The sequence below is a fragment of the Crocodylus siamensis genome, chromosome 6 (assembly GCF_052110815.1).
Source record: "Crocodylus siamensis isolate JL-2025a chromosome 6, ASM5211081v1, whole genome shotgun sequence".
Classification (NCBI taxonomy): Eukaryota; Metazoa; Chordata; order Crocodylia; family Crocodylidae; genus Crocodylus; species Crocodylus siamensis.
In genome coordinates this window covers 11,157,414-11,173,472 of record NC_143400.1, presented here as the reverse complement: position 1 = coordinate 11,173,472, position 16,059 = coordinate 11,157,414, and the positions used below count along the sequence as shown (strand labels likewise).

The window sequence follows — 16,059 nt, the reverse complement described above, 5'->3', positions numbered from 1 at the left end:
GCTTTCTTTTTGGTAAGAGTGAAAGTTGTGAGGGGAAAGAAGGGGAACAGAGCTTGTCCCCGCTGTGAGGCCCTTCTCCATCAGTTGCAATTAACTTCCTGACAAAGGGGAAAGTTCATAGATCCAGCTGAGATTCCTGCCGGCCCATCCAATTCCCACAACCCCCTTCTCCAATACAGCCTCAGACCCCAGTTTGGACTACAGCTTGGGCCAAATGGAGTAACAGAGGGAACAGAGCTGCTCCATCCAGACTCCTGTGTTACCAACTCACACGCTGCACATGTGCTCATCCCTCTCAGCTTCTTGACCATGAGCTCAGTTTTCAACATCTCCACCACGCTGATGCTCCAGCTTCTCTGGACGTATCCCTTCGTTCTCTACCAGGCCTCAAGGGGCAGAGAGAAAACTCCTCTGTCACTGAGTTTTTTCTAGTTCACACAACGTTCCTGAACACAACATACTACACTATAGGTTGTGTTATTCTGCCTCAGTTCAAGATGAATGTGCAACAGCAGCTACAGGATTTAGAGGTGAACAAAGAGAGGACAGAGCGAGGCTGGTAGAGGGAAGTGTGCGTTTTGCAGCCCGGAGCACCAGGCTGCAAAGGAGCCAACCTGTCAGTCTGTTTGGGTCATTCGACACAGGTTCAGCGCAGACAGGTGCACACGCAGTGCTGAAGCTAGGGGCAAGCCTTGCTTGCTCTGCTCCCTGCATGTTTAGCTTGGGCAGTCTCACTTCTCTGAGCCAGGTTTCTACTCTCAAAGCAATGCGACCAACTTCTCCTTTGCACTTACAGAGGGAGCATCCACAGGTGCAGCACAAATGAAACAAAGGAGAACAAAAAGCTTATCTGAAAATGAGTTAATTTAAGCACTAACCAGAGATGTCAGCAGACCTACGGATTAGGCCAAAATGTGAGATGCATGTGACCCACGACAGTCTGCGCGTGGGAGGTGGACGAGCATTGTTCTGTGGCAAGGCGATGAGATAACCGTGAGCAGCAGGATCACTGGGGAAAGTCAGCTAAAGCTCATTTGCAAGAACTTCTTCAATGATGGTGGACACGTGGGGACAAACTGCACAGCTGTCGCTGGGAACCACGTTTCTCCAAAGCTGTTAAAGGGGTCCCTTCACGCCACGGTCCCCCAATTCTCTTGTTGCAAAGAAGCAATCGACATCTTTCTAATGAAAACCTGCGCAAGCTATGCTTTGTTGGCACAGACGCACCAGTCTAGGTGGAGGTCTCAGAGATGCAAATCCAATGAGTGTGTGGGAAGCTTTGGGCAGTGCCAAGTGGATGGGCTATTCTAGCTCCCTGGTTTCACATTCAAAACTCTCAGAGCTTCTACCAGGACAGTCCTGTAAGCAAAGAAGCCAACATGCATCACAAGATCGGGGAAGAACAGTCCAGACTGGAACATGATAGTGCAGAAAAAGGTGTGGGTAACCGATTCAACGTGCCATCCCCTTGTACCAGTGATGCAACTGGCACCCCCACCCGCTGCTTCCCCTTCCCGCCACCCCCAAGAGAGTCCTGCAAGACTTATCGCCAAGAGCATCAATGCCGAGCTGGCAGGGAGGCAGAGCCAATAGTATCAGCACTGCCGTGGTAGCGATCTGGGCTCCTAGCTTCAAGGGAAAAAACGTGACAATTCCAAGAGAAAGGGACACATGTGAGAAACCTTTCCCTGCTGCTTCTGCTTGCAGAGGTCCTGAACTCCTTCACGCATCCACATAACTCAGAAGATATGTTCATACTCCCTGGTACAGGCAGAGGAGCAGGTATCTCCCATGCAGGTGTCAGTCCTTTTGTTCCTTCCTCCCGTGTTGCTCCTTCTAACACTTCAGCCTTGTAAGCAGCAGATGTGCGGTTGCCCCTGTCAACTTGGAGAGACAGTGCTGGGCATCTAGCACCTAAAACCAAAACGGGTGCAGTTTCATTGGTGTCACAGCAAAGCACTTGCAGCAAAAGCTGTGATCCCTCAGTGCAGATGGGTGGAAAAGGAGCATTGGCCCAGCCAGTCCTTGGAGGAGGCCTAAAAGCCTGAGATCCATTGACTTGCTCAAGAAAAATCCAAACCTGACACCATTAAGAGGCAGCTGAACACACTGCTGGTTTGCAATGAAACCTTCCTGCAGTAAGGGTCAAGCCAAGCACAGTCAGTCAAAGGTTTCATCCCACTGCCGGGGTTTGTGGGGGAGCAAATCTCAGATCTTGGAGACAGTCAACTCAGCAGGAACAGCCCAGCCCCTCAGGGAGATGAGCTGAGCTGCATGGCAGTCTGCCGCAAAACACCCAGGCCTCCCACCTGGTTCACTTTCCATCTCAGCTGTCCAGGCCTTTGTGCCATCCCCTCCTGCTCATCACCTTCAGGGCCCCACTGTGCCTACCTATACCTTCCTTTCCCATGCACATGGGACTCCCAGGTCCCTCATTTCACTAATATGCAAGATGTTAGCAGCCACCAGCTCCAAGCAGGAAGAGCACGTTAGCGACTCCACTGCTCCCCACTCCAGAGTTAGCTCCCAAGGACCCACCTCCCTTAGCAGGAGGTGGGAACAGCACCTGAAACCCTGCTCATCCTCCACTGTGCATGTATGCTAGAAATGCAGGAGCCTTCCAACCCCCCAGGCACCTAAGCCAGCCTGACACGCTCCCCACTTCTCCTCTCCCAGCAAGAGGAGGGAACACAGCCCTGGAGCAGCAGGGAGGGAAGTCCTGGCATTCCTGACTTTCATGTCAGTCGTGCAGATGCTCATGTGTCCTTCAGAAGGCAGGTACCCCTCAATGCCAGGTAACCTAACACTTCACCTGTACATACACCTATAGGTCAGCAAGCACCACGGTAGCTCCCAACTAGAACCACACTGCCCTGTAACAAGGCACAGTGGACATCGTGCAAACGTGCACAATGGTCAGATGCCCTATGGCCTGCCACATCTAGCCACTGTGCACAACTGCACAATGGTCAGAAATGGCTGGCCCTCGGGCAGCCACCGTATGTACAGTAAGATCCCTCAGGAAACAAATGGGTTGTGTAGAGTTCAAGTGAGAAGAGGAAGGTACTAGAAGCAGCAAGGTAGTATTCAGCTGGGGAGTGTCTACAGTACTCTAAAATTGTTTCGTGGGACTTTTTGGGGCAGGAAGTAGGGGCAAAGAAGAGCTAGCTGCACTGCCAATGGAGAAGTGAGACAAGAGAAACAATTGAAGTGGCCCCTGTGATAATTTCTGGATGCTGAAAGCATCCTGAGCACTTGCTGAGAGGCGAGATTAAATCTGCGCTCTACTCCTCCCAAGTGAAATGCACATGCACTTGCACACAAACTCCACACCCCAAGTTGGCAGGCCCCGGGCAAAGTGGGACACCATGCCTCCTACCCAGCCTCAGCACCCAGAGCATGTTAGGGCAGAAAAGCCAGCGTCCCCAAACCCACAGGCCGCCGCAGAGTGGGACAGTCCAGAACCCAGTAACCATTTCCAGTCAAACAAGAACAGTCTTCAAGTGGGCGCAGAAACCTGCTCCCAACCCACCTCACTTCTCTGTTCCTCAGTCCAAGAGAGAACATCTCACGCAAACAAGACGCTGGTGTTAAGAAAAATCCCCTCCAACCATACTTCTCTTCCTGCACTACCCCAGCTGGCCCAGACTCTCTGGTGCAGACATCAATTAAGGAAATTTGTCAGAGAGAATGAACAGCAACTCATTTCTTCCCTGGCCCTTGGCAAAGGCTATAAATTCTGCTCCCTGCCACGCCATTCCACTCCTTCCCAGATGCATGTTGATGTGCCTCTCTGGGCAGATTTCCTTCTAGAAAACAGAGGACATTGCGCCAAAAGGCATCCAAGGCCAAGTGGATCAAACCCCACGGGGATAAGGGCAAGATGGTGAAAAGCAATACGAGTGTATGCACACACATACACACCTGATGAAACAGACCCCAAGGGAAATCAGACACTTTTAAACACAAATCAGAAACACTTGGAGCTGCGCTAGCTCAAGAAGTCCAACAGGTTGGATTACCAGAACAAGAACAAACACATTTATAGAGCAGAGATGTGAGCATACAGATGTGCGCCCGCTCTTCAAACACCGAGTATCAGCAGCTTCCTGGGGCAACAGATTGGTTATTATGTTGCCGGGTCCAAACTGAAGACATGCACAACATCCCAACACATCCATCGCCTTGCTGAGAGAGACAACCAGGACTAACCCCCCAACCTCAGCGCTCATCAAACTACAGGCCAAAGACGTTCAAATCCATTCCTCACTCCAGCAAACGGAGATTACATAGGAGTCAATCCAAGAAGCCATCTGCCATTGTCTTGGTACCTAGAATGGCCAACAGACGTCTTGCTATACACGCATTAGCATCCTTAGAAGAAATGCTTCCTTGGGGCAAAACACATACAGGCCAGACCTAGAAGACATCTGGTTCAGTACTGGTTCTTTACTGGGTAAATTCTGTGGACACAGAGAAGGCCAGGGTCCAGCTTACCTTGGGACTCGCCACTCATGCTGTCCAAGAGCCTCTTTAGCACATCCAAATTTCTTGCCTCCAGCTGCACACTTAAAAAACAGAACAAGCCCACGTGTAAACTAAAGACTTCACATGGATCACGGCTCCTCACTCCAAACCTGCCGGGGCAGACACGCACCTCTGCATGACAAAACTGTTTGTCTCCAGGCTCAAGAGAGCTTGACATATGCACTGCTACGACGTCTTAACTTCCATCTATGCTGAATACAAACCAACATCTATGTCGTAAAATGCATTTCAACACAGCACACACAAAATGGCTGGCTCCCAAGACGAGCATTTCCATACAATACTATAAAAAGGATAATAACCTAAAAAGGTAATTATGACTTAACAGCTAAGTAGTCTGAAGAAAGACCTGCATGAACACCGATGCAAAAATACTATAAAATAGAAATGTGCTGCTCTCTGGAATACCGATACTTCAGATTGTAAGATGACAAATATTATACTCAATTCACGCTATTGTGCAACTTGCGGAGAGACTATGATGCGATGGGAGGGGGGTTTCATGCAAGCCAGGAGGAAAATAAGTAGGCCTATCATGTACATTTTGTTGAGATCAGAATATGCATTTTTCCTTAAACAAACATTCAACCCCAAACCCACCCTGACAAAGGAAACACAACTGCAAGCACACATATTTTTAAATATTTCCAAATACTGAAAGCCAAGTGTCATTCATAAATTGGGGGTTTAAGCTAAGGTTTTATTCACTGGCTATTCATATTTTGTCAGAGTAAAAAAACCCCAAGAAAACCCCTGTAAGACAAAGATAACATTTAAGACTACAAACCGTAAGGCCAGTTTTCAACAGAACCAGGGAGCTGTCTCTCGATTGCAGCAGACCATAAATTCTTATAGTCATTTCAGCGCAAACTCGTTAAACAGTTCTGCTGCCTTCCCTTACAAACCAGCTCTTTAGATCTGAATGATCAGAGCAAACATAAGTACTCACATAAAGGCAACGGTAAAATTATGACAGCTCTGTTCATTAATGTGCATGCTTAATTCTCATTTCTCCGATGCAAATTTGAGAGCTGCATGTACAAAGCATCTAGAAAGCAAATTTAAAAAAAAAAAAAAAAAAGAATGGGGAGGAGGGGGGAAAAAAAAAAAAAAGAAAGATCGGTGCGGTCAGTGAGATACTATTACAACTTCTCAATCAACTCGCCGTCTTGCTGAACAAAATGCCCATAACTGCAATGGAGTATAGGAAACGTAGAGCAGTTAACAGCTAATGAAACACAACACCATCCCTACCAGACCCCAAAACTGCAACTGTCCAGATGCCGGGAAGCTCAGAACGTTCTTTAATTTTGCTGCCATGTGTTGACTTTTGTACGGTACAAATCTCACTGTGTGTAGCAGATGGTAGGAAAAAAAAAAAAGTACTTCTACTACAACCGTCAAACCCTAGCAAGGAAGAAGAGCAGAAGGCACAAAGATAGTATTTGCTCTGCTATCTGACATTTCATTCTTAAGGCATTTTGGCAAGGTTAAGTTATTAGAAACGGCTCAGGATTGAGAGAGACCTTAACTGACTAAGGGGAGCTTTCTGGACAGCTTCCCCACCAAAATGTTTGAAGATGTGGGGACACAGGGAAATATAAGCTGCTTCCTCTTCCCGCCACCCCCAAGGGGGAAGGAAAAAAAGAAAAAAAGATCTGCCTTCTTCAAAAGGAACGGGGGGCTGTTTTGGGGAAGCCAGCCCTGTGCGCTGGAAAATGCTGCCCACCCTGAATGAGCTGGTCATTTAAAAATAGAGAAGGGGCAAAGGGGGAGTTTTCCTCTTGCTAATCCTCCTGCACCTCGACTCCCCACCCGTCAGCCTGAGCAAGCAGAGATGACGCAGGCTTCCTTATATAATAGCCTGTGATTTCCTAGACTGCAGGCCTTCCCTTTGTGCTCTGTACACACTTACACTCGCACACACAGATTCACAGCCCCTGGCACCGTGCCAGCGCTAACCCTCGTCAGCTGGTTGACTCCATTCACAGAGAGGGGTTGGAGCTGACATGAAAAGGAAGGGGGGGGGGGGCGAGCTATTACATCAAACCATCAGCACGACAGACAAAAGAAATTTTTTTAGACCCGAAATAAGCCTTCCCTTGCAGGTCTAGACCAGGGAGGGTCGTATCTAGTAATCCCACCAGAATACCAACAGTAGGAATGAGGCACCTACGCAGAGGTGGGTTATTTTTTTTTTTTTTTTGTGGGGGGGGGAGAAAAGGGGTGGGGGAAAAGGAAAAAAAAGAGAGAACCATTCCAACAGTAAACGCAAGCAACAGTGCTATTTTTCTTCCTTAAAATACGCTGTAAAAAGGTATTAACATTCAGCCTCCCAACTCATATTAAGGGGGGGGGGGAACAGATCTGATCATCCTTAAAACGAGCCTTTTGTATGTTTAAAAAACAAAACAAAAAAAAAGGACAGTCTAAAGAATACTTACAGGTACAATATTCCTGCTGCCTCCTCTAGTTGTCAAGAAAATTAGAGACAGAGAGGAAAGAAGGGGGGAAAGAGAGACAGAAAGAAGAGAAGACAGAGTGGGAAGGGGGGAGGGAGGGAGAGAACGCCGGATTTTTTTACGAGGAGCCCTCCCGGTAGAACATGGGCGGCCCCGCGTGCCATCCCCCTCTAGGGACCTGCAGAAACCCTGTCTCAAAACGGGCACTTCCCTGCCAATCATGCGCCGTACTGTTATATTAAACAAAAGGAAAGGGGGATGCTTACTTTTACCCATGATGCCTAGCGGGGGCAGGGAAAAAAAAAAAAACCAGTTGCAGCCGGTTTGTAACCTCAGGACATGGAATTATCTCTTAATTTTTTAAAGTCGTTTGTGGTATAAAAGTCAGTTAGCTGCCTCTTCCCCCTCCCCCCGATCCTGGCGCTTCGCCAAACTTTGTCTTCATTCATGAGAGCCCGTTATTATTTTAACCGTTTCGCTCCCAAAACAACGTTTTTATGAAGACCCCGTCAAGGTGGAGACGTAATTTATAAAGATGCATCAGGGAGGGAGATGGCGGACCGTCTCGCCAGGCTGCGCCTCCTTCGATGCAGGCTTAACCCCTACGTGGCAGGTCCGTGGGCACAGGCCAGTCCTAAAGATCCCAAATGATACGAAGACGCCAATCCCCAACTTCCTTCCCTCACTCCCGGCGGGCAGATCAGGACCTGCAAACACCCTGGGCCAGCTACAAGGTGGACAAAGATAGGCAGGCACAGTCAAACATGTCCCATAAACGCAGGAGCATTCACGCTGCCATCCAAGGCAAGCTACACCCTGACCAAGAGCTCGAAGCGGTTCTTCACATTGCCCTCGTCTTCCCAACTATGTCCCCAAGAGGTCTCCTGTCGGCATTTCCCCACACGTAAGGGTCACTCTTGCATGGTGCTGGACTCTAGAGGTGTGCTAAGCACTGCTGTCCCAGGCTCCTGACAGCCACAGCAGGCAGTATTTCCATAGATGAGGTGCCTTGAGAAGAGCTACATGAATAAGAGCCGGACAGCAGCGTAAGTCGTCTTTATCTTGAAGTCCACATGCACCAGCCCAGCTTGCCCAACGCTTCCTAACCTGTGGTGTCTGGCTGTTGGGCCAAAAGACCTCAATCCACACAACCCCACAGCAAGTCTGAGGACTAGAAGCCCATTCTCACAATGCTCCAGCAAGGAAAAAGAGACAGTTGGGGAGAGTCTAACATACCTCCCCCTTGACATCCCACCTGCCTGCTCTCGGCCGAGCTGCCCATCCACCCCACAGTCCAATTACTGGTCTGTCCTCTTCTACCAGTTCTTCTGCTGGGCAGGTGCCCAGCATGCTTCAGGCCTAGATGCTGTGGCTTGCCAGCAGTTGAGTTCCCTTCAGTCCATAGCCTCACCATGGCTTGAGTCTTGGGATCCCAGAATCTCAGTGTTAAATGGCCCCTACAACGTAGGCCTGAAAGTTCAGGTTCAATCTAGAGGGCAAGGCCCAGCCCTCCCCCAGTCGGCTTCTCACTGCAATCTGGTCCTTTGGTGCTCTGCCATCGCTTTCTGGTTGGCATGCTCTTGCCTGCACTGAAATCCTCCCTCTGCACCATGCTGCAGCTGATGCCAGGCTCTCAGCCTTCTCTCAATGCTCTCTGCTGCTCAGGGTATGGGCTGAGGTTGGCTTTCATCTACAACAAGGTAGGTCTGGGCATGCACGTAGTTCCTTTGCGGGAAAGTCCCACTTCCTTTGCCTCGCAGTAACTAGCTCGTCTGCCCATGCCACGCTGGTGGAGACCGCCAACTCATGTTGTAACTATGAGTTGCCAGACCTGAATGCTGAGCCCCCCAGCCCAGCCCTTCACCCAGCATTTTCTTGCTTCAGGAGAACAGGTTCATCCCACCCCATGCTAAGGTACCATCATCACCACGTCTAACCCAACTGCACCTTCCCAACAACCGGTTCCTACAGCCCCACGCTCCACAGCACCTTACAAGTATAAAGGAAGGCAAAGGCCCTGCCCTAAGGAGAACTTGTCTCAACTGCAGATGGCAACGAAGGCTAGTGAGATGAGTCAGAGAAACAAGAACAGGCAGAAGAACAACTTGACAGAAGAGGTGAGAGAGAAAGTGCACAAGCTCCATGAACAGGGAACAAATGGTACAAACTCTGCAGGTTACTGGGATCTCCTGACTATTACAATTTTATTCAGTGGAGCAAAAGATCTCACTACAATAGCACGACTGATTTCCTTCCACTGAATGCCCATCAGCTTAGGCTCTTGAAATTGAGACCATTTTGAAACACTGCCATGCAACCACCAGAAGCGCATCCTGCTAACAAGATGACTACATCCTACAGCTATTTGCCACAAAAATACCCTGAACTACTACCAAGCGTTTTCAGCCACCATGAGGCAACATAGTGCGAAGTAAAGCAAACTCATTTTTAACAGCTGTTCCTGGCAAACATCTGCTGGCAGCTTTAGTCCTTCAAAGCCCTTTGTCCTGGAATCAGACATGAATTCAGCAACACCAGAAATAAAAGGACATCAATTTGTGCTGTACTTACAATGGAGGCCTATGGAAATTTGTCTTCTTTCCGAATATCCAGAACGTTCAGGCAGCCCATGGCTGCGACACACTATCGTTAACCTGATTTCTTCTCTGAATTCACACAGGCATGCTACACCACTGGAAAGAGCAAGTCACCAGTTCCTCTGGTGTAAACCAAGTAACTGGGGCAAGTTCCACTTTCCGACACGGGTAACCCAGCTTCCAGCAACGTCAAGGTGTAACTGCACAGCTGTGTCATGGCAGTACTTGGACTACTGCATTTGTTCAACAAACAGTCAGCGGAGAGTTCTTACCCCCTTACATTGTGGGTTACATTTTCAACGCTAGGTCTCGTCTAATTCATCCTCAACACAACCCCTAGAGAGATAAAAAGAGTAAATTCTATTAAGCCTCGCTCTCCAAGGTCAACAGAAGAAAAAGGCAAAGGACCCCGGAGTCCCATCTCCCAATTCCCTGCTCCATGCTGTACCTCAGAGACTGCTGTTCAAGCTATAGCCCTTCCACTTTGAATGCTGAATCCTTGCACCCACAAAGATTGGCTTCTAATGAATTCTCAAAGAAATTCAGCCGAGGCGCAAGAGACTTGAAGCTCTCACAAAATGGTTTTCATCTCAGTCTCCTGAATACTGCAAGACGGAGGCTTACATGTTATTGGTGCGCTTTTACCTGAATGTTGCAAAGCGCGTTCCAGGAGTCATGTGGTGACTACATGCCAAGCACTCGTAATATCACATCCATTTTTTGGCCCAAGTTAACTCATTGTGCCAGATGAAGTGTCCTGCACACCTCCATGGAAAGTATTTCCTTAGGCCCTTAAACCACACAAGCAGAACTGCCTCAAGAGCAAGGGCGTAAGCATTACTCATCTCTATGCAGTGATCTCTAACAAAAATCTCAACCCTGGTACCAAGCATGTTGGCAAGGCTACTGCCACAGCCCAACCTCCTCTAGTACCAAGCTAAGATACCCTGGCGAGCAGTGGACATGTGGCCATGACAGCTTGAGGCCTTCTTAAAGAATAAGGCTGAGTTTGAAGTGTCAAATCCTATGCGCATTTCCTCTGGAAAGTGACAAGGACAAAAGCCATTCATGCTTGACTTGGTCAGATTTTGCTAAAGAAAAATCCCCAACCGTTTAGAAAATTGGGACCAAATAGATCCTTCCAAAAAGATCCTGGAAATGTTTTTCAAATGGACCGTTTAAAAAGCAACAAAAAACAAGCTTGCGTTGCCCTGCACTTGCAAGCCAGGCATTACATAATGACGAATCTGAAAGTGAAACTACCTAGAAAGTGAAACCGGCCCCAGGTTTTCATCATGCACAGTGAATGGAAAGGCTAAGCGGTTTTTCAAGATCTGCTGCAATCATTTTAAACATGACTATAATAAATGGTTGACTGCATTTAGAAGAGATTATTTTTAACTGGACAATGTGCTTATGGTTACATTTTCAATTCTGCCATTTAATACACAATATTAAAAACTCAGAAGGACTGCAGGTTAACCTCCTGCTGTTTCCTCGTTCACTAATATGCACCATTTCTTGGAGAAGGACTGCTATACAGTCTTAGTTAAACCTAGCCCGTTAATGAGTACACACGAGTATTTTCAAAACCGGTAAACCAACAGATTACACCAAAACCTAGCACTACATTTTGTTCAGAAAACAGAACAGAAGTGCTGTGTCGAGAGCTAGAAACAGGATGTAAATTGTTTGTTTCTTGTGTTACTGCCGGGCTGAAATCTCTTTCAAGATAGGATGCTCCATTCTGGGCAGCAAATTATAAAATCATGATAATCAAAATGTTAACCAGCGGCCTATCATAAATTTGGAGAGACTTCCCTCATGTAATTAGTATTAGTACAATGTTTAATTTATCGGTGGAGCAAGCATAAATGACCGACTTAGAAATGACATCTTTTGCAAGACAGTACAGGCAGGTTTCATTGGTTTGCAGGCAGAAAGTATTATCAAATCATCTTCTAAAAATAAGCCTATTACACAGCACATAAATAACCATGTAATCTATAATACACAGTAACTATCATGTATTTAGTCAACCTAGGGGCTGCAGAGAATCTGGTAATTATAGCAGAGTTTCCATGCCACTCCAAGCATCCCAGTGTCTGAGTTTGCCTTATTAGATAATGTGGAACAATTTGGTTTACATAGAGAGAAATAGCTAATTAGTCTGTAATTACATGCTAGTTACCAAAGATTATAAAACTAATGAGGTAGCTGTTTTGGCCCCAATAAGATGTCACCACTAATTTTTACTCACAATGTTTCTATTGAAAGTGTCTAAACAGGAAGCACAGAAAGGATACAGCGCTGAAGAGCAAGGCTTGGAAGGGGTCAAGTACAGAGCACATAAAAGAGTAAAGCAGGGATAAATAAGCCAGAGAGGCAAGGAGCAAGAAGGACCTCAGTGCAGCTGCTGACAGCATAATATGCTTCAAAAGACCCAGATGATGCTCCACTGTGCTGGCTGCAGAAGTCTGGTTTCATCCAGCATTACTGGAGAAGGAAACCAAACCCTTCTCCTGCAAAGAGACCACATCTGCAGGAACCCATCACCACCAAGCACATGCCTTTGCCAGTCGCTGGCACCGAGTGCCAAGATCCATCTGTCTGGAGACACCGTTTTTCTGAGAGGTCTTGCTGATGGAAGCAGTTTCCCTTCCCTTCAGTGAGAGTTTTCTCCACTTGTCTTTCATGAGGTGCTCCACCTACACAAATCCTCTTTGGATGGTAGAAATCCCGAGTCCAGATAGCAAAGCAAAGGCACTACAAATGCTTCCTCCCTCTCCCAACGGTATTCCATAGCCCAGGGGGCTGTGACTTCTTGTTGGATTCATGCTTGGTTGTTGTCATCGTTCACTGACCGCTCCTAAAACAGGAACTGCAGAGCACGTCACACACAACCACTGCCGAACACCACTTGGGAAGTGCAGCTGCTGTCAGAGACAGCTCCCGCCGCTCCATTAGCATAGAAGCACGGCATGGAGCACAGGCAAGAAGCTAACCCGACTTCCCACTCCTTTCTAGGGAACGCCTTGTTTAATCTTTAGTGCTGCATAAAGGTCCTGGTGATCCTTCCCTTCGCGTTTAGCACTCATGCTGACACCCACAAGAAGCTTGCACATCTTGGCGCAAAGCACTCAGGTAACAGGGCCTTGGTACCTGAAATCATCTGCCTGGTGGTGGACCTTCAGGGTACATGGCACTTTGCCTTCTCATCCTGGGCAAGGAACCAACCCCCCCAACAAATCCCACCAAGTTCACTGGATGCTTAGACTGCTCATGCCTTCTCAAAGCCACATCTAAAGACAGACTTTAACCCAAGGCTTCTAACTCTAGACTACCAAAAGACAGGGTCATTTTGGAAGCATTTCTTAGGGGCCTGTGAAGTCGGCATTAATTCTTACAGCTGTGCAATTTGTATACTTGACCCTAGATGTTTTATTAAGCATGCTCAAGAATTGCTGCAAGGCAACAGATAAGCTTTCCATCGTCCCTGGGATGTTCTCCCCTTGGCTTGCCCTACAGGGAAGTTAGCTGGAGTAAATCAGAGCAGTGAGCATCTCTCTCCTATCTTGAACATCCAGCTTGCAGATTCTTCACCACATGGTGAAAAGCAGCGAGCTGATAGACAGAAGGTGTTTCCAGGGCATGTATCATCTTCCAAACACCCCTCTTCCTCCCACCTTCCTGGCCAGTTTGGACTTTACCTTATTTCCTCCTCTGCAGTAGCACGTTTCATTTCATTTGGCCCAGAGAGCAGCTCTTTTAACAGCATCTGCCACCTCAGCCTGCTCAACCACGGTTTTGGACCCTAGTTTTGTTTTTTCTACACTCCAGCTCTTTCATTCCCACTTTGGGCTCTTGCAGCAACTCAAAGGTGAAAATGTGTCCTGCAAACTGAAAGGGCTCACGCATGCTGCATCTACGCCAATGCCTCCTCTTGATTTCTTTCAAGGCTCCTAAAGACTCCCCATAGCCTGGGGAAAGGTATTGCCAGGATGTCACTGGACAATTCACTTCAATGAATTTTAGGATCCTTTCCCACAGGCCCATCCTCTGGCTGCTTCGATTTCTACTTAGTCAAAAGCCTTTTCATAGCCAACAATGGCTGCTTTTATGCACCACTCTTTCCAAAACTCAATTCATTACCTGCAGGTGATCCATGGCTGAGAAATCTCGCCCGAATCCTGCTCTGCTGGGTGATTAAAAAGTCCGCAAGTGTTTGCATGCTCCTCACTCCTGCTTTTTTAAAAAAGGTGCCAATATTAAAAAAAACCCTCACAAAAGACAGGGGTCTATAGTCTGATGGCCTTCATGTTACCTTTCTTATTAGTTATCTGAGGAAAGAAGCAGGCAGCTGACCAGAAAGGTAGGAAATAATGGCAAGTGTAATGACTTCGAGAGAGATCTCTGAATAAATAAATCTGAATTAACATTTCACACAAACTGTAATTTGTGACTGATCATCACTCTAAGGAGGAAAGACTCAGCGCATGTGTAAGCAGTGACAGGACATAGCCTGGACACCACAGCCCGTCCCCAAATGGGTGGCAGAGTTTGCTTGGCCTTGGGAACGCAACGCAAACTACAGGTGAATCGGAAGGCACACAATCCAGCACTGAACCTTCCTCTTGGTTGAGGTTTCCCATTGCTAACAGTGGGACAGAAGTGGCAGGAAGGTTAGAGAAACACAAGTGTGTTTGAGGAACTATGGCTGAGAAGCAGCACTGAATGGACACTCCCTGCAAGAAGTGGCCTCAAGTGCTTTATATGAGACTTACAAGCATCACAGAATCATAAAATCAACGAGTCGGACGGGACCTAGACAGATCATTTAGTCCGATCCCCTGCCATGGGCAGGAAGGAGCACTGGGGGTGGCAGGGGTCATAAGTAAAAGAAGGGGTGTAATAAAGAATTTAATTGACATTAAGTCCTGGATGACTTTTTTTGCATCTCTCCCCCACTCCTTTACTTTGCGCACACAATGCGCAAGAGGAAGAACCTCAGGTTTCGTGGTATTTAACAAGCAAAACGAAGCACCCAGCACCAGAACCCCCAGCTCCAGTTTCTGGTGAGCGTCGCTGCTTTTCTTATACTTGCTAACAGAGCAATTCCCAAGAGCGATGCCCTAAAACCTGATCTTCAACATCACCAAAACACAGCTACATGGGTACTCTGAAGCTCGACGGCTACGAATTCTAAGGGCTCAGCCCCAGGTTTGACTCCAAACACTCAATGCGATCAAGTGCTGGCTGGAGCAGAGCTAACAAATACACATCCATGGATTTGAGAACCTCATTTTTTTAAACCAATGAAATGTTCTTATGTCAAAGTGCAGCTGTGCATTAGGACTGAGCTCATGGAGGACATTTGCCGCCATGCTACAGCCAACTCATTCTCCACAACAGCACCATCATCTGCAGTAAAGCAATCTAGAGGAGTACTGGGTGCATTTCATGAGGGTTCACCTACCTGTTCCCCTGTTGTGCATTCCTCACCTATGGTTTCAACAGTGCGACACTGCTTTTCCAGAAGAAAAAGCTGGAAGTTCTCCCTCATCTAGTTTCAAGTTTTGCAGAAAACATTGTTGGGACTTTTTTCCCCCCGCCTTTTCTTTTTTTATATTAATTGGTTTGCAAGTAACTGTTCCTAATGATGCCATTTAGAACCAACAGCAAATCCCTTGGAGAGTCTTTTGAAAGATCGCGAATGCAGTTGCGCTGCAGAAGGTGTGAGAAACATTTCTGAACTGGAAAGCCAAGCTCCTATTCATCATCACGTACAAACGTATTCTCAGTCTACAGCCTGCTACCCTCAGGAAGATGAAGAAGAATGGAAACAACCTAAACAGGAAGCAGTAACGACAGCTCAGCACAGTCAGAGGGCATGTCCATCTCTAAGAACTGGGATTGTCTAAAGACAAACTAACTGGAATCTAACCGGGCCCAAAAATATGAAGGTCTGTATACATCTGGGGTTAGCCCCCTGGAAGTAATGCAGGTAAGGCTGTATATAAAATGCAGGTAAGGCTAAAACACATGGGTGGACTTGTTCACCTCCTTCAGAAATTACAAGAATGCTAAAAGTAGCTCCCCACTACCATGCCAGGTGTTTTCAGTATCCAAGACACTGTAGATAAATCAGATTAAAAATAACGTACTGGACTCTAGTGGCCAGACTTAACAGAACTTGCTTGCTGGGGAAAACTTTTATGCTAGTATTACCCAAGACATAAATGAGTAGATCGAGATGCTATTTCTGGTCTCCAGAGGTCATGGTGACCAATAGTTTCAGAAAACAACTGGATCCAGGAACCAACACGGTCAGAGTTGAAGTGCAGAATGAGTGACTGTGGGCCAGACTCTAGGAACCTGGCATCACACTTGACTTCTACCACAGCACACCCAGCCTGCAGGGCAGCAGACCACTCTGGGGTAATGCAAGGGGT

At 47.3% G+C, this 16,059-nt stretch overlaps 1 protein-coding gene across 4 annotated transcripts in view; it reads right to left on the bottom strand.

Moving 5' to 3' along the window:
• GATAD2B (GATA zinc finger domain containing 2B) overlaps positions 1 to 16,059 on the bottom strand; it is a 56,073-nt gene that overhangs the window by 29,718 nt on the left and 10,296 nt on the right. Inside the window, exon 1 of one of the 4 annotated variants that reach the window (XM_090054855.1) lies at positions 6,993 to 7,223. The exons of 1 other annotated variant lie outside the window; for it this stretch is intronic. Coding sequence is in view for 1 of the 3 variants with exons in the window: in XM_090054852.1 (XP_089910978.1) it covers positions 5,498 to 5,499 (2 nt within the window). In the remaining 2 variants the exon portion in view is untranslated. Of the gene's footprint in view, positions 1 to 5,335; positions 5,465 to 5,497; positions 5,517 to 6,992; positions 7,224 to 16,059 lie in introns of those variants that run through there. 2 more of the 4 variants (XM_090054852.1, XM_090054856.1) reach the window with 2 other exon arrangements.